This window comes from Tachypleus tridentatus, chromosome 1, assembly GCF_004210375.1.
Source record: "Tachypleus tridentatus isolate NWPU-2018 chromosome 1, ASM421037v1, whole genome shotgun sequence".
Lineage (NCBI taxonomy): Eukaryota > Metazoa > Arthropoda > Merostomata > Xiphosura > Limulidae > Tachypleus > Tachypleus tridentatus.
In genome coordinates, this window is record NC_134825.1 from 48,149,550 (window position 1) to 48,175,914 (window position 26,365).

Sequence of the window (26,365 nt, forward strand, 5' to 3'; positions counted from 1 at the left end):
TAATACTTTCATGTAATTATAAATGATATTTAAAAAAAATGGATGCTATATTGTAAGGTTTTTCAATATTCAACAGTCAATGCCTTTGCAACTCATTGGAATTCTTAGCTGCAGTTGTTTTGGTCTCTAATATCTCATCCTCAAGCATTACCAGTAGATACTTTCAGTCAGAGCTGGACAGGCTTACGTCTGCATGCCTTTCTCCCCATTCAGCTATTGCTCTAAGTTCTGACTATGGTTTGTTCTCTTGGTTGCACCATGTTGACCAGCTCAAATGTGGTTTTTGCTTCTTCAGTATCTGCAGGAATGTTCAACTGTCTCTTCCACATTGGCAATGTTTATTGAGACAATAATGATCAGACATTTTCCATCCAAATGTTCAGAAACTCAGTCTTCTTGCTTGGAAATTGTGTAGTCCTTAACTTGACATAAAGGTTTAACTTTTAAGATTTCTCTGTATTTAACTTAATTTCTCTGTAGGACAACCATGACCATTTATCAGTGTAAATGGAATATTTACCATCACTTGTGTATTAAAATCTTTTTAAACTTTCATCTAACAGTTTCTACCCTATCCTATTTTATGATTTGGGTGTATGAGAAGGGTCTTGCTTCATTTACAGTGGCTCTATATAAGGCATTTTTATCTACTACTTTTAAGTATTTCAAATAATGGGAAGGTTTTTGAATATCCAGTTCTATCAGGTCAACTAAAATCCTTTTGTATTCTTTGTCCCAAATAACCTTATCAGTTACTGAATTAGGATTTTACACTTGTTTTACAGGCACTGTTTTATTCTCCTTTTGAGCCTTTAGCTTTGTGTTCTTTGTTTTACTTTCTCTGAAGTTGTATTTTTTTTTGTTAACTTATGAAGTCAGTGATTGGAGTTGTTTGCAATCCATGTTAATAGGACTCTATTATTCCACATTTGTCCTGCTTTCTCCCACAGATTTTTTCTTCCCAAGATTCTGACAGTCAGGGAAGGGGAAAGATCCCTTTAACCAATCCCTTTGCCAGCTATTTCTCATCTCTGTGACTGCTCCAATCCTGATCATTTGTACATCCTGTCAGGACCCTCAAGTGTTATATGGCTCATACTAACTCATTTTAATGTGCTATGAATCAAATCTTCTTTCATTAGGATTGTTTTACTTTCCATGACCTATCTCTCATTACCCTAAAGAGGTGGCTTCATAAATTGATTCACATGGCCAATAATGAATTATTGTTACAGGAGAAGAATCTTTTGCATGTCACCAGATTCATCATATCTTTGTCATTAGCTACCTGGTTGAATTGCTCTCTGGAATATATTGTGTGCTGGTATATGAGCTACTTCTAATACTTTATCTCATTACTTACATGATCTGACAGTTTCCTCTTTTGAGGGGTTTCAACTACCCCCCTGTAGCTATTTTGATCATGTGTGTTAAACTAACCAGAGGTTAGTGTTTGCAATTATATACACTTTTATTTCCAGGTTCCCCTTATTTTCCACAGCATCCCACTCTGTGGCAAGTGTTACCCAGGCAGGTATGCTTTCTCTTCTGAATTCTGCACTAGCAACCATTTTCACTATAATTACTACAGGTTGCAAATCTCTGAAATGGTGTGTTCCATAAGACCATCTAGGCACTTAGCAGTCTTCAGGTTGAATAAATCAGGATTGGTTTGCTTTTAAAATGTAGGAAACTTTATTCACTGTTCCTCAGGGCTCCCCATTGTGTACCCCCCTCCCTCCCGACTCTACTAGTGGAACTCAGGAGTCCTTATTTTTCACACTTTTCAGCTTTTCCTCTATTTTGAAGGAGAGGAGGAAGTTGGGGATACTGTTATTTGGGTCCCTGAATGTTTTTCCCAGATGTCAGTAAGAATGGCACCGACCTTTGTGGAAGTATATTCATGATTCCAATTGAGATTTAACACAAAACTGTTTGGTTGGGGTATGCATAATCCTTTTCTTTGATCAATTATCATTTTGTATATTGTTTATGGAAGGAGATCCACTGTCTCCAATTAATTCCAAACATGAAGGATGAATGTTCATAATTCCAGACCAGATGATTTCTGTTCCCTTGGTTGAGCACAGCATACATGATCCTGTCACTCACAGCCTGGGATGTTGCCTTTTGGACTTCTTCAGGTGGAAGAGAAAATTTATCCACTTAGATGTTGCTTGCTTTCTTGTGATTCAGTGGTGGGATGTAAGTACCATGACCCCTTAATTCCAACCCCAAGTTGTGGAACCTTGACTGTCTGGTTGGGGCTGGCCTATACTGATGATTTCTCATATTCTGTTTCACATTTGATATTAGAACTAAATTACAGGTAAAAATCATACATGTTCTGTATGTATTGTGGTTTCCCACCTTTTGTACCATTTTATTTTAGTATACTTCTGTATTATGGAGATTCTTTCTATATGGATCATGCTTACATTGGCTCCTTTGCCTTCTCGGTGTGGGATTCTATCCATATTGTCAGTGGATTCTAAGTACATTTTGGACTTTAACATTTTCCTAAACTGAAAATGTTATTTCCAACAATACCTACTTTCACTATACTTTCCTACCCTGCCTCCCCACTAATATCTGTTTTATATCTCGTAAAAGTGATTACATTATCTGAATGAGATGCTTATATACAGTACCTAGATAGAGGGTGCATTAAAGTTGGTGGAGAATTTTGCAAATTAGAATTTGCAAAGGGCATTTAAGAGAGGTATAAAAGACTGGAGCAAGCATTTTCTATGTTTATATGAGCAAAGAGTGGAAAACCTTGAGATCAAGAAATGGCTATATTGTCAGCAGAGGCAAGTATTATTGGAAATACATTTTAAGTTTAAGAAAGTGTTAACTTTCATTAGGCTGAAGACTGTTAACAACTTGGTAAGAATATAATTGTTGTCTAATTTTAAGCCACATATGTTCGATACTTTAGTGGATGTGGCAAGTAGTTAGTAGAGCAATTCCCTGAAGCAATTCTTATACCATTTAGGGAGTTAAAACTCTTATATGACAAACATTACATTGTAGAATATGGCTGTTAGGTAGTCCAGTAAAGTTTTATTACCCCTCTAAGAGTTCAACATTTCATTTTTTGTAACTAAACATTAGGCTAGCAGATTAGAATGTACAAAATCAATTACATTAGTTCAAAGAAATTACCTCCCATTGTCTCAGTGATAACTCTGTGGAGTTGTGATGGGGAAAAAAATTATTTGGTACTTCTGATGTGTACAGCACAAATAGCTTATTACACACACACAAACACTCAAATGTTTTCTTTTTGTAAATTGTTGACCAATTCATTAATCAATTAGTCTATGAAGCTAAGCCTAACTGTCTTAATTATTGCTTAAATTTACAATTCTTGATAAGCTTATAAACTGACTGTACTCTCTGAATGGTTTACAAAATTTTCTGAATGTGTAGGTATTCTTTGCAAGCAAGATAAAAATAAGCATATGAGCATTAAGCCTTGTGCTTGCAACTTTTAACTCTCAGTACATGCTCAGTCAATTTGACTGACAATGTGACCTCTAATTAAGTGTATAGATTTGATGCTATTAACTTTTAATATAGTGTGTATATCTTTGTGAAATTTGGCAGTCTATCAGCAAACATTAAGTTTTTCACATACAAAAAATATCTTTTTTGTAAAGTATTTTTTTAATATACTCAAAAAAAAAATTTGTCCATGAATATATTGAGTATTTGTTTTGATTAATCCATTTACGAAGTGATTTTGAGAGGGAAAAAGTACTTTTAAGTTTAACATGAAAATCACTTGGTACTTGAATTAGTATAAAGAAATGCTATATATATTTGCAGACAAAGTTTTAGTAAAAATACTTCATTAAAAGTTTTTATTTTTTGTGAACAAAAGTCTTATGTTTACTAAAGTCTGTTAAAATTTCTGAAGATACATAGTATATTAGTAAGCTATAGTAGAAAACTACAGTGATTGCAAAATGTTGCAAGGTCAGTAAATTCAACTTGTCTTCATAACCAGAGAATTAAGCTTGTAAACACATTCAAAATGAAGACATAAATCACACCTCTAGTACAAAGTTACTTTAATGTTTATTTTGTTCCAGCTAAATATTATGTACCTTGTAGTAACTTTTTGTGCATTTTAATAGTTTCTTTTTATGTGCATGTTTGATGATGGAATAACTGATTATATGTAAAGTTTTATAATGTATTGTTTGAGTTTTTAAGACCATAAACATTTTATTAACAGCATACATACAGGTTAGTCATCTTTTTCTTCTCAGAGGATGTTACTATGATTCTTTTTATAGAAACGACAATCTGTCTCAAAATCACCTCCACATCCCAAAAAACAGATTGCTGAGTTCAATGAAGAAAATGATGATGATGTTAAACCTGCTGTGATAAAAGAAAGAGAGAAAGTTGCTCAAAGCTCTGAAAAGGTAAAACTGATAATAATTCACTAATTGCAGGAATTTTCTTTATTGATGAAGTTATTTGATGAATTTTTGAGTTTCTTAGTTTTTACATAAGCCCATACAGTCTCAAAAGTGTTCATATTGGGGCTTTATTGTGACTATTCTATTTCTCTTTATTGTCAAGATATTAACATTTTGCTATATGTGTGGAATGTTTCATTATTGTTTTGCTGAGAAATGAATCCCCTACCTAATCAGTTGTATTTTTTTGAGGAATGGTATGATTAATCAGAATTTCAGGTATTTGTCAACAGTAAAGGTCAACATGTATATAAAATATAGAACAATAAATCAAGAAGTAAAGCAAGCAATTACCCCTTTTTCTCTATAATCTTTGTACTTGGTTGCTGCTGGACATAGGTTGCTAAGCTTTTTAAAATTTTGCTTGTGGAGAATATATTAAAAAAAATTTGTAGGCCATATATATACACTTGAATAACCAAAAAAATCAAGTAACTACACTGATACCATAGAATTCCACTATAATTTTTTATGCTTAGTAACTAAGATGTATTTAGATTTTTAAAAATATGAAACTTCGAGCAGACAAAAGAAAACACTAAACTTATTGAAAGTGTTGGATTGAAAGAATGTTTTAGCCTTTTCACAGATTACAGTGGCAGGAATAAATATTCTGGGGACATTCTAAGCTGTTGATTGGTCATTCACATATCAAATATTGAATAAGTGTATATAAGGGACCATTTTAAAAATAGAAAGATGAATGGGGCCACAGTGTATGGTTCAATATATAAGGTGTATTTCAGCAAAATTAAAAGATGAGGTTATAACTATATTCTAGTTTGTCAACATTGGTAATTTGAGTTCACAATTTGCATAAAACTATACTTATTTTAACATCACAATCATCTATATTTAAATGTGTTCTTTTAATATTTACTTTTATATTAAGAAATTAACTCGTATAATATTACTTTAAATTATAATCTATAATTTGATTCCAAAATTATTCACATAAATTCATAAAATAGAATTTAATAAAATTTTGAATGCAAGTAAACAAATGCAATGCCTTTGAACCCTAACCCATTGTAAGAGTACTATCGATTTAACTTTTATCAAGAAATGCTTAATCAAGTCTGTATTCAAATTTAACTTGTTACACCTCACAAATTGACGTATTTTCTTTTACAGAAAAAAGAAATTAAAACAATGATGTTCTTATCATCAATGCAATCAGTATTATTGTAAAACTTTGATATTCTAAATGTTGACTGCCAATGCATGTTACCTAAACTGCCTAGTTTAATTGATCACAGTAGATGTATTTTCTGATAGCCAATATTACCAATATGGTCATATACCAGTCAAACAATATGTATATTATCAGTTTCAGTACATCTCTAATTTTTAACTATAGAAATACCACAGAAAATTCAATATTATAAAAGGGTAGAATGTTTGGAGATGTGCCACAAGATAAAAACACACAAGGAAAGAAGAATCTTATTTCTCAATCACTATTTCAAAGTATCAGCATTTTAAGTTATTTTTCAAGCACTTTTCCAACTGTATACAAACTTATAATGTTAATGTAACTATACTCTATATGTATAACAGCAATTTGTAAACAGATACAATATTAGACAATCATAGAAACAGTGAAGAAATGAATATAAAAGGCAAATACTACTGGAATACCAGCTCTTTATTATGTAAAAAGTTTTCTGTAGAAGAGTATAATCATGAACTAACAGTACACAATGTGTTTCATTGCCATTCAACCAACTGGAAAGTGCAACACCACTATAAAGCCTATAAAAATACAGGCATTATACTATGCCCATTAGTAATAGTGAAAATCCAGTCATGGCTATCATAACTGAAATACTACATGACTAACATGGAGAAATCAAGTTGTTGCAAAACTATTTTTCCATAGAAACTATTAAAAGAGCGTATATGAAATTGAAAGCAAATAATACAAAAACACTGTGGTACAAAATCAGATGCTCTGTAAGTAATGTTAATATTCTGAATATGTTCTTTATGAGACAGACTATGATTACAGATCTTGCAAGTGATCTTACTCTAAGTACAAGTGTGAATGTTATCTTGGAAACAGCAAGGCACACATGAACATGAATGGTTGCCAGAAATGCTGCTGAGAAGATGCAACTATTTCAAAAGTATGAAATGGACATTAACTAATAAATGTGGTTCGAATTTTTTGCTCTTTACTGATTAATCAGAATTTCAGGTATTTGTCAACAGTAAAGGTGCCATCAGGTATTTGTAAATTATCAACTCTATTTGCATATATGCATATCTAAATTTCTACTGATCCAACACCCATAGATCACTGTAGATGTTGAACATTGACTATGATGCTATTTTCCCCACTGCCATCAAACAAACTGCAGTTAATTGTTGCCAAACTGCTTAAATGTAGATTCATCAGTAAAGAGCAAAAAATTTGAACCAACTTGATTTCTCCATGTTAGTCATGTAGTATTTCAGTTATGATAGCCATGACTGGATTTTCACTATTACTAATGGGCATAGTATAATGCCTGTATTTTTATAGGCTTTATAGTGGTGTTGCACTTTCCAGTTGGTTGAATGGCAATGAAACACATTGTGTACTGTTAGTTCATGATTATACTCTTCTACAGAAACTTTTTACATAATAAAGAGCTGGTATTCCAGTAGTATTTGCCTTTTATATTCATTTCTTCACTGTTTCTATGATTGTCTAATATTGTATCTGTTTACAAATTGCTGTTATACATATAGAGTATAGTTACATTAACATTATAAGTTTGTATACAGTTGGAAAAGTGCTTGAAAAATAACTTAAAATGTTGATACTTTGAAATAGTGATTGAGAAATAAGATTCTTCTTTCCTTGTGTGTTTTTATCTTGTGGCACATATCCAAACATTCTACCCTTTTATAATATTGAATTTTCTGTGGTATTTCTATAGTTAAAAATTAGAGATGTACTGAAACTGATAATATACATATTGTTTGGACTGGTATATGACCGTATTGGTAATATTGGCTATCAGAAAATACATCTACTTTCGTATCAATTAAACTAGGCAGTTTAGGTAACATGCATTGGCAGTCAACATTTAGAATATCAAAGTTTTACAATAATACTGATTGCATTGATGTTAAGAACATCATTGTTTTAATTTCTTTTTTTCTGTAAAAGAAAATACATCAATTTGTGAGGTGTAACAAGTTAAATTTGAATACAGACTTGATTAAGCATTTCTTGATAAAAGTTAAATCGATAGTACTTCTACAATGGGTTAGGGTTCAAAGGCATTGCATTTGTTTACTTGCATTCAAAATTTTATTAAATTCCTATTTTATGAATTTATGTGAATAATTTTGGAATCAAATTATAGATTATAATTGAAAGTAATATTATATGAGTTAATTTCTTAATATAAAAGTAAATATTAAAAGAACACATTTAAATATAGGTGATTGTGATGTTAAAATAAGTATAGTTTTATGCAAATTGTGAACTCAAATTACCAATGTTGACAAACTAGAATATAGTTATAACCTCATCTTTTAATTTTGCTGAGATACACCTTATATATTGAACCATACACTGTGGCCCCATTCATCTTTCTATTTTTAAAAATGGTCCCTTATATACACTTATTCAATATTTGATATGTGAATGACCAATCAACAGCTTAGAATGTCCCCAGAATATTTATTCCTGCCACTGTAATCTGTGAAAAGGCTAAAACATTCTTTCAATCCAACACTTTCAATAAGTTTAGTGTTTTCTTTTGTCTGCTCGAAGTTTCATATTTTTAAAATCTAAATACATCTTAGTTACTAAGCATAAAAATTATAGTGGAATTCTATGGTATCAGTGTAGTTACTTGATTTTTTTGGTTATTCAAGTGTATATATATGGCCTACAATTTTTTTTAATATATTCTCCACAAGCAAAATTTTAAAAAGCTTAGCAACCTATGTCCAGCAGCAACCAAGTACAAAGATTGTAGAGAAAAAGGGGTAATTGCTTGCTTTACTTCTTGATTTATTGTTCTATATTTTATGAAATGCAAGGTTAATAATTTGTTTCTAAATGGTAATAACCTACATACATATATAGTAATTGAAATGTGACCATGTCACAAAGTACTAGTCCACAAAAAACAAAAGAAAAGCTTCCATCTTTTCAGGTTTGTTCTAAAATGTGTTTTTTTTTCAATTTGTACCTAAAGATAACTTCAAAAATGAGTAAAATTTTATGTCCCATGGCAGAAAAATTAAATCATCCATATTATTGAGTACTTCTGTTATAGGAACATATGAATATAGACTTACAGCATAGAAACTGATTAGACTTTTCTCTGTTTAAACTCATATTTTTATCTTAAAACATTCCTGATTAACAAACACACCCCTTGAACCCTTATTTTAATGTTTCAGTGTACTGGAGAAATGCGTTTAAAAATACCTTTTTTTTTCAAAATTGATTTTTAAAGTAACGTTTTGTTGCTGGGCAGGTAAACACATCATGAAATATATGATATGAGTTCTAAAACTTTGATTTAATACAGAACTTTTAAAATATCACAGATGGTTCCAAAAATTAGCTTGTTGGCTTACAAATTTATTCTTCAAACGTATCTGTGTTTATAATATTATACACTGTACTTAGAACTTGAACTTCATAGTTTATCTGTGTACATAGTACATAATTCTGTGTACATATTCTTAAATTCAGGAGATTTTCAATAATGTAAAAATTTTGGTAAGACAAAACAATATGCTTAAGATATTTCAATTTACCTTTGGAAGGAAATTCATTAACTGTAGAAAAAATGGACTTGTGTATTTATATAAAGCTAAGTGAATGTACATTCTACAGATCATATTTGTTTTGTTTATAACATTAGTTTCAACATACAATCCATGGATGTGCTCTTAAACTATGAGTATTTACAAATATCCCTTTGATAATAATGTCAGTATACTACTTATTTTGCTGTTTACAAAAAATACCATTTGATACTTTAATGTCTTTCAGAAAGTCTGTATGAAACTCCCTTGGTAAAGTTTCATAACCAAAATGGTAGGGAATAAAATGTTTTATGTAACCTGAGGGCTTGTTCTGTGACAGTTAATGAAAAGCTTGTGTTTTAAGGGTTAGTGGTCCTTGTTTATGGTTTATAAAGTTGTCATTTTGATGCTATGGTTTTATGTTGACAGGAATCTGAAGAAGAAAGTGTGAAGAAGAAGAAAAAAAGCACAAAAAGCATAAAAAAACAAAAAAACATAAGAAGCAAAAGAAACACAAGAAGGAAGAGGTAAATCAGTAGCTTGTGCAACGTTCTTACCGTTTAATGGGAACTTTGAAATATTTGTCAGTCAGTCAGGAAAAATGTATTTTTACAGTTAATTGTACTCTGCTCTTTAAATGACAGTGGGTGAACTTTTATCATGTATTTAGTGGATTTTGTAAAACTTTTGTCAGCACTTCACTAATCAAAATTAGATTTCATAATGTCTAAAATTTTTAGAACAGAAAGTTGAGAGGTATTAAAATAATGAATATACAAGTTTAAGTAAAGAACAATTAAGAAATATCTAATTTTTACCAAAATAAGTGAGCGAAAAACTACCAGAGCTGTAATTAGAAGTGCTGTTTGAGTAATGTGACTTTTGTGCAGTTCATATTTTGTCAGTATCATTAAGATTTCATTAACCTGTTATGTTTAAATGTATATGAAATTCTGTCTTAAGAGCACTGAGGAAACAGTAAGATAGTAAAAAAGAAAGTGCAGTTATGTAATGTAACAAATTTAGAATTTACACCCTGAATTGTTTTTGTTATTTTACTTCTAGTACTCTTGCATGGGTGTGAAAATAAAACTGAGTTTAATAAAAACAGAGATCAAATAACAGCCAATGTCAAAACTACATTATTTTAACTTGCACTCTTGGATTCTTAGTAAACAAAAATGTTAATGTATATTGGGATACCAATCTCGCAAAACATTAATCAAGTGAATAATGTCACCTGGCTCTACATGTTTGTTTTAATCACCTGTTTCATTAAATTTCTGATTTTCATTTTGAGTCTCCAAAACATGTTTTTGGGTGTGTTTTCTTGTAATAGCCTTTCTTGTATAAGTAATTTGTGGGAGTTTTAGTTTTCAAGATTGTTTAAGCAGTTGTGTTGATTTTTACCATCAAAGCTTAATTTTAGAGAAAACTACATTGAAGGCTATTTATGGTTAATGTAACAACTTGTAACCATCGGGGAACTACACAGTAGCACAAACTTTATGGTCAGCTCAAATATGCTTTCTGATAGGCACGGAGGCAAAGTTCTGAGTCAAGAAATGAGAACTTGGAAGAGCTAGAGAAGAAACAAACAGAGAGAGCACTACATATAATATCTAGAAAACAGGAAATAAGTGTCCATGAAACTGAATAAGGAGCTGTTTCTGTATGTATTCTCTTGTGAATAGACATGCTTTTCACCCATGTCTGATGGCTTAATCATCATTTTCTGTCAATAATATTTTGTATTATTATTATTGAGGTGATTTGAACTTAACACTAGTAGTAATTGATTTGTAGTTGTAAAACCTAAAGAAATAAATTTGTTTGTGTTGTTGAAAAACTGTTTCTTAATGTAGTTTGCTAGGTTTATGTTAAACACACTGGAAATGCTACTCTCAATTTTGTAGTAAGAGGAGAAACTTTGCTGTAAAGAAACTTATCTTTATTTCTAAGAATAAAACAAATGTCTTGCAAAGATACAAATTCACTGAGCCTAATGTTATTACATGTATCAAAGTCCAGAAAAGTATAAGGAAAAATCTTTTTTCATGTAATATTATTTTACAGAGGTTGCATTAGTATTCAATAATTGAAATTTTGATTAATTTTTAGTTTTGCAAAACTACAATATTGGAAACACTTCTGGTATTTACCTCTCTCGATAACTTACATTTTCTACCAACTATCTTTATAGTAAATTTTAACTTTTGTAAAATAATTAAATGCATTATTGGAATTGTCTAGGTGTTCACTAAATATAATTCTCATTAGAAGAAAAAAAATACAGAATAAAATAAACTCCCTAAATAAGTAAATTATTACCTTGTTAAAAAGAGTTGATGAAATACATGGACTATCAAGAGGTTTTTGGAAAATCAGTTTTTATTTTGTTATGGATTTTTAAAGTAATACTTATAGAATTATATGTCAAGTTTTTCTTTATGCATAATGTGTACAAAACATTCAGAGTTCTGATTGTAGAGATACTAATTAGGTTCATGGACCCCATTGGCTTTTAAACACATTTTCTGAACTGAACATTAACCAAATCACTTGTGTGTTCATGATTTTCTTAGTTACATGTGCATGCACACACACCTGCACGCTCGCGATCAATATGGCAGTTAACCTCACCAATTGTTACTGGGGTGTAACTATAGCAATTCAATGATGCCATGTGATGTTTGTAGTCAGTTCTTTGCATTGAGAACTTTAGCGAGCAAAAACGTAAAATTATTGTTTATGATGTAATATGTGAACCCCATTGAAAGTGAATTGTACAGGAAAAGTCAGTGATAATAAGGTTCAAAACACAGTTGTTTGGATTAAAATTTCTCTGAAAAAACATTTAAGAATAACCAAAAAAGTCCTGTTTATACAAAAATACATGAATGTAGAAAAAAAATGTGGTGGAGTTGTAATGTTTTTGAATGAAAGCTTCTATTAATTGAAATACCCAAGAAATAGTTGTAATGTTTTTCAATGAAAGCTTCTATTAATTTAAATAACTAAGAAATAGTTGAAATGTTTTTGAATGAAAGCTTCTATTAATTGAAATACCCAAGAAATAGTTGTAATGTTTTCAATGAAAGCTTCTATTAATTGAAATACCCAAGAAATAGTTGTAATGTTTTTGAATGAAAGCTTCTATTAATTGAAATACCAAGAAATAGTTGTAATGTTTTTCAATGAAAGCTTCTATTAATTGAAATACCTAAGAAATAGTTGTAATGTTTTTGAATGAAGGCTTCTATTAATTGAAATAACTTAAGAAATAGTGTGTACCTTTTATTATAAAACATTTTAATTATCACTATATCCTGAAACTAGTGTTTTTTCATACCATTTCATATTAACTAGAAGAAGAAGGAAAGATCTTAGAGATGCTGTCCAAGTAGTTATAACAAGTTTTAGAACAAGTCAGCTTTATATGAGAGAAATATTTCAATTGTATGAATTGAAAGATTTCTCTCATATAAAGTTGACTTAGTATTAGATCGTCTTCTTGAAAATTTTCAGAAAAGACAATGTTTTTTTTTTTTTAAATAAAGTTCTCCTAACATGATTTTGAACAATAAATCTGCTGTATCTAAATACGTGCTTCACTTATCATTTAATAAATACAAGTTTGTGCCATTTCTCATAAGTAATTGATAAGGGGAATTTTAAAAAAACTTAACACCTAGCAGTTTGCAGGAGTTGTTTTTTTTTTACCATTTAATGAAGAGAAACATTGTTTAAATTATTCTCTAGATTTCTGTTAATTTGATTAAGGAGAAGAAAATATATTTTCATGGTGTATGTAATCATTTATTCATCATATAACTGTAAACAGTACTAACAGTCATTATGAATTAGAATGAAAAACCTCTATGGACATTGTAGTAACAGTGTTATATAAACCATATCTTTTTCTCAATTATTTAGTCCTATAGCTTTAGTCATCTTTTCAAGTAATTGTTCCCATGCTTGTGCTCCATTGTCTTGTGTTAGAAAGTTAAGGTGCTGACATGAAGTTATGAAAATAAATGAAATTAACCTAAATTACATGTGAATTGAGGGAATTTTAAGGTAGGCCTTGTTATCTTGGAAAAACTGTCATGTGGCTCATTTATTAATATTTGAATGCCTTCTTACAACCTAAAGATGGTCTGTGACTGGACTTAAAGCTCACTTAGCAAACTAGGGCTTGACAACAGAAAACAGATTTGTGATGATGAGAAACCCACTTGATGAAAAATATATTATCAATGCTGCTGTTATGAGTATTAAAACTTTTATTAAAATAAAGTACAAAACAAGGTTTGGACCTTCTTAGGTCATCTTCAGGTTAACATTAATCTGAATCCACCTTTCTAGAGTTTGACCTTGAATAGCCTACTCAAAACTGAACAAGAAAAAATACATCATCTAAAAGGAAGGCTGATCTGTGCTAGTTACCTTACAACAGTAATATTAAACCTATGTGTCTATAGTGATTTCTACTTGGTTTAAAAATCATTTGTATGCTTAGACTGATAGCCTGTGAAAGTACATGCTGAACCACTGTGAGAAAGAACTTGGAAAGTCGGTGACTTGCTCTGTTCTCATTGGTTTATTTGCACATGGCAACTTGAAGATTGACTTTCTTGGAGTGGTTATTTTTTTTTGTAAATTACGAATTGATGGAACAATAAAAAGCCCCACTTTGTATACATGTACTGTATATCTTTGTCTCAAGGGAGTTCTAGTCACAGCTTTATGCAGGTAAATCTTGTAGAGTACCCTGAAGTTGGAGTTAACGTTATCCATTAAACTGTGAGTTGTGATATTATTATGGGAACTAACACTGAACAGCTACTAAAATCACTAAATGGAGGTTGAAATATTTGAAAAGTAAAGTGTAATATAATTCTGTCTCCACAGCAAATATCAGACTTGCACAGTTTATTAAACAAATAAAATTTTAATTATAAAAAACCACTAATAAGCAGAAATATTCAGTTACACTTATGACCAACAGATGAGCTGTAAACTCCACAGATAACAGGAAGATTGAAAGGACCTATACTGCAGGTAATAGATAGAATGCAGACCAGCGAATTAAATGAAACTACAGAGTTGTTTAAGTGGGAAAAGAAAGACATGGTCTTTTATTTTGCTGGCATACAAAGTTTATTACCTTGATATCTCTCTGTAATTCTTCACTACATAATAGAGGAAGGCTCCAACATCAAACTTGAACAACATGAATAAATTAAAGCTTAAATCCAATCCAGGTAAAGTTCAAATTAACCATAACTCAAAATATTGGCAGAAACTGCATAAGAAGAAAAATTGATTAACAGATTCAAGGTGAACATGCAATGCTCAGAAGATAAATACTGTAATGGTAAATAGTGAAATCAAATACAAGTTTCAACTCGAAGATTATGAAGTAAAATCAAGGCTAAATTGAATACGAATGAACAGGATCCAAAGTCATGGTGAACATAATCCGTAGTTAGACTCTGGAATAAAACTTGTTCTTCGAATTCCAAATAGAGAAACTAACTGCTGAATGAAATTAAGCACACAGTCGTAATTAAGTAAACTTTAAATAAATTAAAAATCGGATATATAACGTAACTGTGTTAAGTACATAACAGAGGGATAAACAAATATAACTACTTAATATAAAGCAAATATACAAGTTTAATAGAACTAACTTTTCGAACTACATATAGAATACAATGCAGAAATCATACCTAAACTTTGTTAACGTGGTATTTTAAATGAAACTGTTGTGAGAGAATGGGATATGTCTGCTAAGCAATAGGAGATTCGATAAGTTTTCTGTCGCAGAGTACTTTACATTTCTTTGAATACCTAAGTTTGTGATAATTAAAGGAACTAACCAGACTTGACATTATTAAATAATACAAACATGGTTTGTGTACAGGCTTAGACACTAAACTGCTGCTTTTACTAGATCTGAGCTGTTCTTTCCTCAAACTTCACTTGATAAAAACTTCTATTAGATTCTTTAAATCTAGTGTTACACGTGACCTGTTATTCTTATTCAAACGAACGGAACATTGTAACCTCAAGCTGTCACTTGATGATTGGAGAATACTTCTGCCTGTATTCTTCCAACATTACAACCTATACACATGAAGTATATGTGGAATACATATACTAAGTATATTAAATGTGTGAAGGATTTCAAGAAGTACATCTTTATTTTATAATGTATAGCAGACCAGAAAATGTTACATGAACTGCAATACTGGTTAGGGTTTGGTTTGAATTTCGCGCAGTTACACGAGGACTATCTGCGCTAGTCGTCACTAATTTTACAGTGTAAGACTAGAGGGAAGGCAGCCAGTCACCACCCCAACTCTTGGGCTACTCTTTTGCCAACTAATAGTGGGATTAAACGTCATGTTATAATGCTTCCCACGGGTGAAAGGGCGAGCATGTTTGGTGTGACAGGGATTCGAACCTGCAACCCTCAGATTACGAGTCGAGTGCCTTAACTACCTGGCCGTGCCAGGCCTACTACTTAGGAAAGTTGCAGGCATGAGTAGACCGCAACATTACAGCTGTGACATCAAAAAGCATGCACTCACAGTTTGTAAGTGTGATATGTGAGAATTTTCCAATAGTTAGGTAAAAGGCACCACAAAATGAACCAGTTTGATAAATAATGTTTATGAAACTATGATGAAAGACAAGAATGGGATAGAGTTAGTGAAGAATCCAGCATTATACAGTTTGTCTCTATACTCTTCAAGTTAATTGTCTTGAACGATTTCAACATAGCTATTAGATAAGAGATAGAAATAAGTTCTGTAAGGGCTAATAACAAAGTGGATTTTGGTCAAAGTCTAATTGAACAGTCCACTTGTTATTAGAAGATTCCACTTATACAGTCGAGTTAAAATAATTTATTGAAATTAGATCTACTACACTTCTTAAACAATCGGAAACAATATAATAAAATTTGTGTATGTAATTTCGAGTAAAAGTGGCATTTCTTCACACTGATCTGATTTCACAAAAAGATAACAAGAATCCAGAATCTACAAGAAGTTCGCCACACAAACTCCTTGTAAGTATTCCACTTCTGATCTAGTCTAACAGTGTTTCACTTGAGGTTTAAAAATATACAATGTATTAAGAAAGGAAAGTGAAAAAACATTAAGTGTATTGAAGAAACAGTGTATTTGGTATTGATTCTAGTGGTACTAATGAAAGATGCCTTAGAAGAATTATTAATGCAGTTATATAGATTAAGACTGAGAGAATGTTTCATGTTAGCTTAATTGATAGCTAATGTATTTATGTTATTGAATGTAATAGAAGGGCTTACGAACAAACATCTAGGCTTTCGACATGAAAAACACATTTATTTAGAAGTAGTGTTATCACAAAATAACCAAGAGAGTTTTGATATAAATAAACTGTTCAACAGTGTATATATATAAATAAATAAGTTATTTGATTTGTGATGAGGTTTTTGTGTATGAGTTCTCTATTCCATACCTAAACCTCCTTACATTGGCGGACTTGTGTGCTCTGTTCACGTCAGCACGACCCAAAATCCAAATAAATTACTTAGTAACAAGCGTAAAGTCGAACCTCACGACTAAACTCAGAGGCTACCCATGTGTCTATTATGCCCATCTTTGAGTAAAACAAGTATTGTTTCCAGAGAATGACTAAGGAATAATGGCATCTAGAAAGAAAACAAATTAATGACCTTCTTCAATGTGTGTTTATATGTAAAAACTGCACATATACAGAATAACCGATTAATTCCAAAAACAACACATTAAAGTAAGAAGACAGAAAAGAACATAAGGTATTTCTATTACACTTTTCTTCCTTTCCTTCCTTCGAGTTTGCCCTCAAGCCAATGAATAATTTTAACTTTCTGCCACAAAATCTGTATATCTGCATTGATCAAATAGAGCAGTAACATTTCCCCATCCTTATAAAGACTTACATACAACACAGATAAAACACGTTAACAATGAGAATACAGTGTATACTAAAACATTAACATAGGTACAAGAACACACTAAAAACAAAACAGTACATAATGATCAATAATTTTGCATCACAAAATATAACTTAAAATTCTAACAGAATGTTTCATCAATGTATACTTATAACGATCTCACTTATAAGATAAAATAAAGTGAAATTTCAACTACAATAAAAAAAAATTATCTGGGAAACTTCGAGCGAGAACCATTCACTTACAAAAAGAACTAGACTCAAAATGAAAGAAAACTAGAAGATACACCTTTAATAACGAATACAGTAGTCATGATTAAAATATTTTGCAAAAGAAAAGTAGGGAAATTACTGTTATACTAACATCAAATGCTTTTAACAGAGAATTATTGAAACGATACAAAAATAAACCCTATAGTATGTGTGTTTGTTTTCTTATAGCACAGCTACATTAGGTTATCTACTGAGTCCACCGAGGGGAATCGAACTGCTGATTTTAGCGTTGTAAATCCGAAGACTTACCGCTGTACCAGCGAGGGACAACCCCTTTACTAAAGACATGTTTCAAGACAGTTCAACCTAATACCAAATAGGAAGAAAAGTTTTACAGATATCATCAAAAGTATTTTATTCACATCAAAACAGTTCTCTTTTTACACAAAGAAAAGCAACAAAAATAAAAATTACAATAAATATAAAAGAACCACTTTCAGGACACCAAACATGCTCGTCCTTTCAGCTGTAAAGTCGTTATAATGTTACGGTTAATCCCACTATTCGTTGGTAAAAGAGTAATTCAAGAGTTGGAGGTAGATTGTGATGACTAGCTGCCTTCCCTCTAGTCTTACTGCTAAATTAGGGACGGCTAATGCAGATAGCCCTCGTGTAGCTTTGCGCGAAACCAAAAAACAAAAACTTACAGGACTTGGAAAACGAGAGGCAAAATCCTCTAACACAGACTATAAGTACAACTATAGTTCAACATAATAAATAAACTTTGTATTCCGAAAATTGATTAATCTTATAGTCTAAATTCAGGTAAATCCAGTTCAATACGCACGTTTATCAACATGTGTTATTGGGTTATACTAGTTTCAGAGAATTCCACTCCTCATCAGTAACCCTGAACATAAGTTAACCAAAGATAGACAAGCTGGACCTATATTACAGTGAAAACTATCAAACAGGCTGTTGGTGAGAACTTGCTTTGTTGTCACTATGAGAGAAACCTATTCACTGGATAGGTCCAGCCATATTAGTATGAAGAACTGAACAGTGGCCGATGACACTTTTTCTTCACTTCGCATGTTCAATGCATAGGTTTTTTCTTGCTGTGGCTACAAACCACGTTCACAATAACTATGTTTGGTACGGTTCAATATGATACAAATTACGAAATAAACCACCTGATTTTAACAACTTAAAATAATTTTAAATCCACACATTCTGATACATAATAAAAGCTTCAGTTAGACAAGGTATCTATCTTACAACTATCATACAGCAGACATTAAAAAATGCAAAAGCAAACCCATTTAATAAACAAATGCAATTCTTATACTAGAGCATTTTAACTATGATGGTCAACACAAGAACCATTAGAACTATCGGTAATCACCACTTAACTACATATATAAAGCATAAAAAATATGTCTATTCATTATCTAACTATCCCTCTGTTGCTGGACCAATCTCAAACAAACTTTATGGAATGATAATCTGGAACAAAAAGCATGTTAATTAGAGACAACAACACACTCTCCTTATTATTGCTATTATGGAACATTTATTATCTTAACGTAAGTTAATGTTAACTACGTACGATAGATGGGGCTACATCCTTACATTGTTTTGTTTGTTTGTTTCTGAATTTCACGCAAAGCTACTCGAGGGCTATCTGCACTAGCCATCCCTAATTTAGCACTGTAAGACTAGAGGGAAGGCAACTAGTCATCACCGTCAACTCTTGGGCTACTCTTTTACCAACGAATAGTGGGATTGACCGTCACATTATAACGCCTCCACGGCTTAATCGGCGAGCATGTTTGGTGCGGCGGGGATGCGAACCCGGGACCCTCAGATTACGAGACGCACCCCTTAACCCACCGGGACGTCCTCAAATAAAATGTCAATTTTTTTATAATTCAATATACACAGTGTTCAGGGAGGGCACACAAACGTCTTATATGTCTCAGAGTGAGCATTAGCATTCTCCGTGGAGAAATACAAAGAAAAATGGCCGACTCTATTGCAATAATACATAAACTCAACTGGAGTTTCTGCTCCAATAGGCGTCGTAAGACCGATAGTCATATAAAAAGCCATTTCTTGAGTTATACTTACTTCCTAATTTGACTCGCGACGTTTCAACTTTGGTCCATAACTACTGCCAATTACCATTATTAAATAATCACGTGAAACACTATGGAAAGACATTAAACGTTGGGTGCTGAAAGGGCTAACAGAAAATACGCCTACTGCCACTACCTCCTCCTACAAAGTCACCCTGACTATCATTCAGTGTATACAAGTTTTGAGTATATATATATAGAGAGAGAGAGAGAGAGTTATTAAATCTTATACCAAACTTTTAGTGATGTGGTCAATGTTTGTTTCTCTGTAGTTAAGCACAAAGCTACACAATGGGCTATCTGTGCCATGCCCACTACGAGTATCGAAACCTGGTATATATCGACTTAAATCCTCAGACATGCGTCGCTAAACAAAGAAACAAGGTATATATATATATACCTTCTCAACCTGCATAAGGAAAGTTCATTTCCTTTGCACTAACTCAGGCTTCAAGAAGATACTAATATGAGTTATCAGATCTTCAATTTACGGTTTTACATTATAAACTTTATATTGTTCTCTAGGAAAATTAAGGAGTATTGCTAATTGTGGAATACGTTTGTTCAGGACAGTCGTAGAAAACTACAAGTGATACATTGACAAACTGTTCAAAATAACCATAAAGATTTCTAAAGATGGTTATACAAGTAATAGTTAACAAAGAAATCACACAGTCTTATAACAATGGAACCTAGAATTACTGTAAAAAGATACATGAAGATGAACTTGATCGTTTTTTTAAAAATAATCTTAACATTTGAATGGCCAAGCGCGTAAGGCGTGCGACTCGTAATCCGAGGGTCGCGGGTTCGAATCCCCGTCGCGCCAAACATGCTCGCCCTCGTAGCCGTGGGGGCGTTATAATTTACGGTCAATCCCACTATTCGTTGGTAAAAGAGTAGCTCAAGAGTTGGCGGTGGGTGGTGATGACTAGCTGCCTTCCCTCTAGTCTTACACTACTAAATTAGGGACGGCTCGGTGCAGTGGGCTAACAACCTACTCACTTAAATACTTGTTGAAGAATCTGCAAGCGATTGCGGCTCTATGTTCCTAGATGGAATATAATGGTGATAACTAACTAACATTTGAATAATTTACATCAAATCCATTCTGAGATTTAAAAATGTTACTTTCTGCTAAATGGCGTAAAATATTTATGTCGTGTTTCTTAAAATCATCTTTTATATATATTTTTAAGCTATTTGTTCTGTTGCTTCTGCGTTGTTAGTTTTAACAGACTCGTTGTGATAAACTCCAGAAGATCAAAGTGGACATCAAGAACCGTATGGTGTTGGCTCCTGGTTACAGCAATGAAAGGGGCTTTAGAAGACCTGAACCAGGTGGTAGACAAACTGCACAGCTAATTGCTATTCCTATATCTCTCTCAGTACTGCAAAAGGTAAAGTGTAGTATGAGAAGGATGGGAAGTCACTAGAAGTGGAATATTACTCAAGTTATTTACATATGATGGTAGTATGAGAAGGATGGGAAGTCACTAGAAGTGGAATATTACTCAAGTTATTTACATATGATGGTAGTATGAGAAGGATGGGAAGTCACTAGAAGTGGAATATTACTCAAGTTATTTACATATGATGGTAGTATGAGAAGGATGGGAAGTCACTAGAAGTGGAATATTACTCAAGTTATTTACATATGATGGTAGTATGAGAAGGATGGGAAGTCACTAGAAGTGAAATATTACTCAAGTTATTTACATATGATGGTAGTATGAGAAGGATGGGAAGTCACTAGAAGTGGAATATTACTCAAGTTATTTACATATGATGGTAGTATGAGAAGGATGGGAAGTCACTAGAAGTGGAATATTACTCAAGTTATTTACATATGATGGTAGTATGAGAAGGATGGGAAGTCACTAGAAGTGGAATATTACTCAAGTTATTTACATATGATGGTAGTATGAGAAGGATGGGAAGTCACTAGAAGTGGAATATTACTCAAGTTATTTACATATGATGGTAGTATGAGAAGGATGGGAAGTCACTAGAAGTGAAATATTACTCAAGTTATTTACATATGATGGTAGTATGAGAAGGATGGGAAGTCACTAGAAGTGGAATATTACTCAAGTTATTTACATATGATGGTAGTATGAGAAGGATGGGAAGTCACTAGAAGTGAAATATTACTCAAGTTATTTACATATGATGGTAGTATGAGAAGGATGGGAAGTCACTAAAAGTGGAATATTACTCAAGTTATTTACATATGATGGTAGTATGAGAAGGATGGGAAGTCACTAGAAGTGGAATATTACTCAAGTTATTTACATATGATGGTAGTATGAGAAGGATGGGAAGTCACTAGAAGTGAAATATTACTCAAGTTATTTACATATGATGGTAGTATGAGAAGGATGGGAAGTCACTAGAAGTGGAATATTACTCAAGTTATTTACATATGATGGTAGTATGAGAAGGATGGGAAGTCACTAGAAGTGGAATATTACTCAAGTTATTTACATATGATGGTAGTATGAGAAGGATGGGAAGTCACTAGAAGTGGAATATTACTCAAGTTATTTACATATGATGGTAGTATGAGAAGGATGGGAAGTCACTAGAAGTGGAATATTACTCAAGTTATTTACATATGATGGTAGTATGAGAAGGATGGGAAGTCACTAGAAGTGGAATATTACTCAAGTTATTTACATATGATGGTAGTATGAGAAGGATGGGAAGTCACTAGAAGTGAAATATTACTCAAGTTATTTACATATGATGGTAGTATGAGAAGGATGGGAAGTCACTAGAAGTGGAATATTACTCAAGTTATTTACATATGATGGTAGTATGAGAAGGATGGGAAGTCACTAGAAGTGGAATATTACTCAAGTTATTTACATATGATGGTAGTATGAGAAGGATGGGAAGTCACTAGAAGTGAAATATTACTCAAGTTATTTACATATGATGGTAGTATGAGAAGGATGGGAAGTCACTAGAAGTGGAATATTACTCAAGTTATTTACATATGATGGTAGTATGAGAAGGATGGGAAGTCACTAGAAGTGAAATATTACTCAAGTTATTTACATATGATGGTAGTATGAGAAGGATGGGAAGTCACTAGAAGTGGAATATTACTCAAGTTATTTACATATGATGGTAGTATGAGAAGGATGGGAAGTCACTAGAAGTGGAATATTACTCAAGTTATTTACATATGATGGTAGTATGAGAAGGATGGGAAGTCACTAGAAGTGGAATATTACTCAAGTTATTTACATATGATGGTAGTATGAGAAGGATGGGAAGTCACTAGAAGTGGAATATTACTCAAGTTATTTACATATGATGGTAGTATGAGAAGGATGGGAAGTCACTAGAAGTGGAATATTACTCAAGTTATTTACATATGATGGTAGTATGAGAAGGATGGGAAGTCACTAGAAGTGGAATATTACTCAAGTTATTTACATATGATGGTAGCATGAGAAGGATGGGAAGTCACTAGAAGTGGAATATTACTCAAGTTATTTACATATGATGGTAGTATGAGAAGGATGGGAAGTCACCAGAAGTGGAATATTACTCAAGTTATTTACATATGATGGTAGTATGAGAAGGATGGGAAGTCACTAGAAGTGGAATATTACTCAAGTTATTTACATATGATGGTAGTATGAGAAGGATGGGAAGTCACTAGAAGTGGAATATTACTCAAGTTATTTACATATGATGGTAGTATGAGAAGGATGGGAAGTCACTAGAAGTGGAATATTACTCAAGTTATTTACATATGATGGTAGTATGAGAAGGATGGGAAGTCACTAGAAGTGGAATATTACTCAAGTTATTTACATATGATGGTAGTATGAGAAGGATGGGAAGTCACTAGAAGTGGAATATTACTCAAGTTATTTACATATGATGGTAGTATGAGAAGAATGGGAAGTCACTAGAAGTGAAATATTACTCAAGTTATTTACATATGATGGTAGTATGAGAAGGATGGGAAGTCACTAGAAGTGAAATATTACTCAAGTTATTTACATATGATGGTAGTATGAGAAGGATGGGAAGTTATGTCACCAAGGGCAATACTAGAGGTAATAATCGTAGTCCTGGAGATGACACTGTTACTTATGGTAACAGCGGCAGTGGTTGTGGTTCCAAGAGTAGCAGAGGTAAATGGGTGGGGCCTCTTTACTAGCCTTATTGTCCGGTAGCAGCGGAGCTTGAGAAGGCAAGTTATGGTGGTCTTGACAGCATCAGAAGAAGTGATGGCGACTTTGGGAGCATTGACAGACGCTATAATAGCAAAGAAGATCATATTAGTGGCTATGGTAACACTGCTGGTCATGACAGCATTAGAGGAAGTGATGACTGGGAGTAGTGATAAACGTTATAATAGCAGATAAGATGATATTAGTGGCTGAGGTAACACTTGTGGTTTTGATAGGATTAGAGAAAGTGGTGATGACAGTCGTTACAGAAGCTTAGATTATTACAATAGTGGTAGATATAATTGTAGAAAAAGCGGTAGTAGTTAACATAGAAATGGTAGCGAATATATCGAACACTGTGATAATGGTTATATCAGCAGTGGCAGAAGTAGCGGTGCTGATAGCAATAGAAGTTTTAATAATTTTTGGTTGAAATTAAAAAAGAAAAGAATAGAGAAAGAATCACTTTATTTACAACGGAGACATTATATAATAGATTTCATACAATTTACTTGTCATATTAATATTAAAATAACTGTAAATATTTTGCTATAATGGAAATGATTTTGGATGTTTCGAAATGCAATATTGTCCTCAAGGAAGAAAAACAAGTTATAAAGTGATTGTAAAAATGTCCAACAATTATTGTCTCATACCATAGAGCGTCAAATAAAACCACTTACTATTTCTCGAGCTCCTTAATGCCTCTAAACAAAGAAATAAAACCAAAGTAAAAAGTTATCACCAGAACATTAATTATTAAGGTTTATTTATTAATTATCAAATTTTAGTTCACTATAACGACCGTGATGAAGACTAAATTTTCTGTAAAAATCTGTTAATTAATAGAACCATTGCTTCCTGTGCATGAGAATTTGTCTTTTCTAAAAAACAACTTGTTTTTCTATCATTTTTTTACAAGAGCATTGTATTACACAGTTTACATTTATCTCAGTGTGTGTATTATAGCGAAATAGTTGTTCTTGCTGTTTGTTTCAGACTCTGTGCTCTCTTCGCCACTTCGTTATTAATTCTGTTTTTACCTACTATTTCAAGAAACAAAACTATTTTTAAACTGAAGGATTTTATCATTTGCTTTTAGCTTGAAATAAATATTTAAGTAACATTGTTTTTTCTGTTTCGTTAATTCCAGTAAACGAGCTATTCAATATCCAAAACAATGGTATTACCACAATAAACCAACTGATGATTGTCATATTTTCAATGCAATGTGTCCAGAAAACAACGACGCTGAAATACCAAGACTAACCTCCTATTTTTCAGCGAACCCTATAATAAACTCATTTCCAGCTTACGGGGAATGAAAAAACACAACAACAAGAGATTTCTCTGAAGATTTAAGTATCATTTTCAAACAATTAGGCCCTACATAGCTAAGGAGTTAAGGCACTCGACTCGTAATCTGAGGGACGCTGGTTCGAATCCCTGTCACAAGAAACATGTCCGCCCTTACAGCCGTGGGAGTGTTATAATGTGACGGTCGATCCCACTATTTGTTGGTAAAAGAATAGCCCAAGAGTTAGCGGTGGGTGGTAATAACTAGTTGCCTTCCCTCTACTCTTATACTGCTAAATAGTCTTCGTGTAGCTTTGCGCGAAATTCAAGAAACAAACAAACCACACTAGAGCTTTCAAGGGAGGGATTAAACCTCAATTAAGTCTGTAGCATATCTTTAATGTTAATGGCACAATTTATTTTTAGGACTCCTCTATAGACAATAGCATGTTAGCAGGCCCGGCATGGCCAAGCGTGTTAAGGCGTGCAACTCGTAATCTGAGGATCGCGGGTCCGTATCCCGGTCGCGCCAAACATGCTCGCCCTTTCAGCCGTGGGGGCGTTATAATGTGACGGTCAATCCCACTATTCGTTGGTAAAAGAGTAGCCCAAGAGTTGGCGGTGGGTGGTGATGACTAGCTTCCTTCCGTCTAGTCTTACACTGCTAAATTAGGGACGGCTAGCACAGATAGCCCTCGAGTAGCTTTGTGCGAAATTCCAAAACAAACAAAGCATGTTAACGACCAAAGCGTAGGATAGAAACCAATAAGTAATTAGTGACCATTAATAAAATAAGCGAATAATAAATAAGTAGGCTTAGGTGATCATCTATGCAACAAACAAAAACAAAGAGGATTTGAATATAAAAGAAACAATTGGTTTTTAAAATCAAAGAGTTATGATACAAAACAGTAAAACGTGTGTTTTGGCATATACAAAAATAAAGAACGTTGTATATTAACACACACACAAAAGAAACATAGCTTCACACTTAAGAAAACACATACATTTTGATACATAAATGGATAACGTAGTTTACAAGAGACAAAAAACAATTAAAATAACGAGAAAGATACTGATCTTTGTTACTGTCTAAAACTCTTGTTTGCTTTCGGAACGTTCAATAGACGTATATTTTTATAAAGTAAAACGTGATAAACTTAGTACGTGAATAACCAATGAGCAACTTGCTTTAAGGCTGTACATTACACACTTCCGTTAAAATTAAAATATTTCCACGATGTAGGTGGTGTGGCAATTTTCCCTTTTT

The 26,365-nt window shown here is 32.5% G+C and overlaps 1 protein-coding gene across 2 annotated transcripts in view; it reads left to right on the forward strand.

The window, feature by feature from the left end:
- Positions 1–11,109, forward strand: part of LOC143247785 (uncharacterized) — a 56,101-nt gene extending 44,992 nt beyond the window's left edge. For both annotated transcript variants that reach the window (XM_076496266.1, XM_076496275.1), the window contains exons 14-16: positions 4,308–4,439; positions 9,690–9,787; positions 10,798–11,109. In XM_076496266.1, coding sequence (XP_076352381.1) covers positions 4,308–4,439; positions 9,690–9,787; positions 10,798–10,846 — 279 coding nt within the window. In that variant the 3' untranslated portion in view covers positions 10,847–11,109. The remainder of the gene's footprint in view (positions 1–4,307; positions 4,440–9,689; positions 9,788–10,797) is intronic.
- The last annotated feature ends 15,256 nt before the right edge of the window (positions 11,110–26,365 follow it).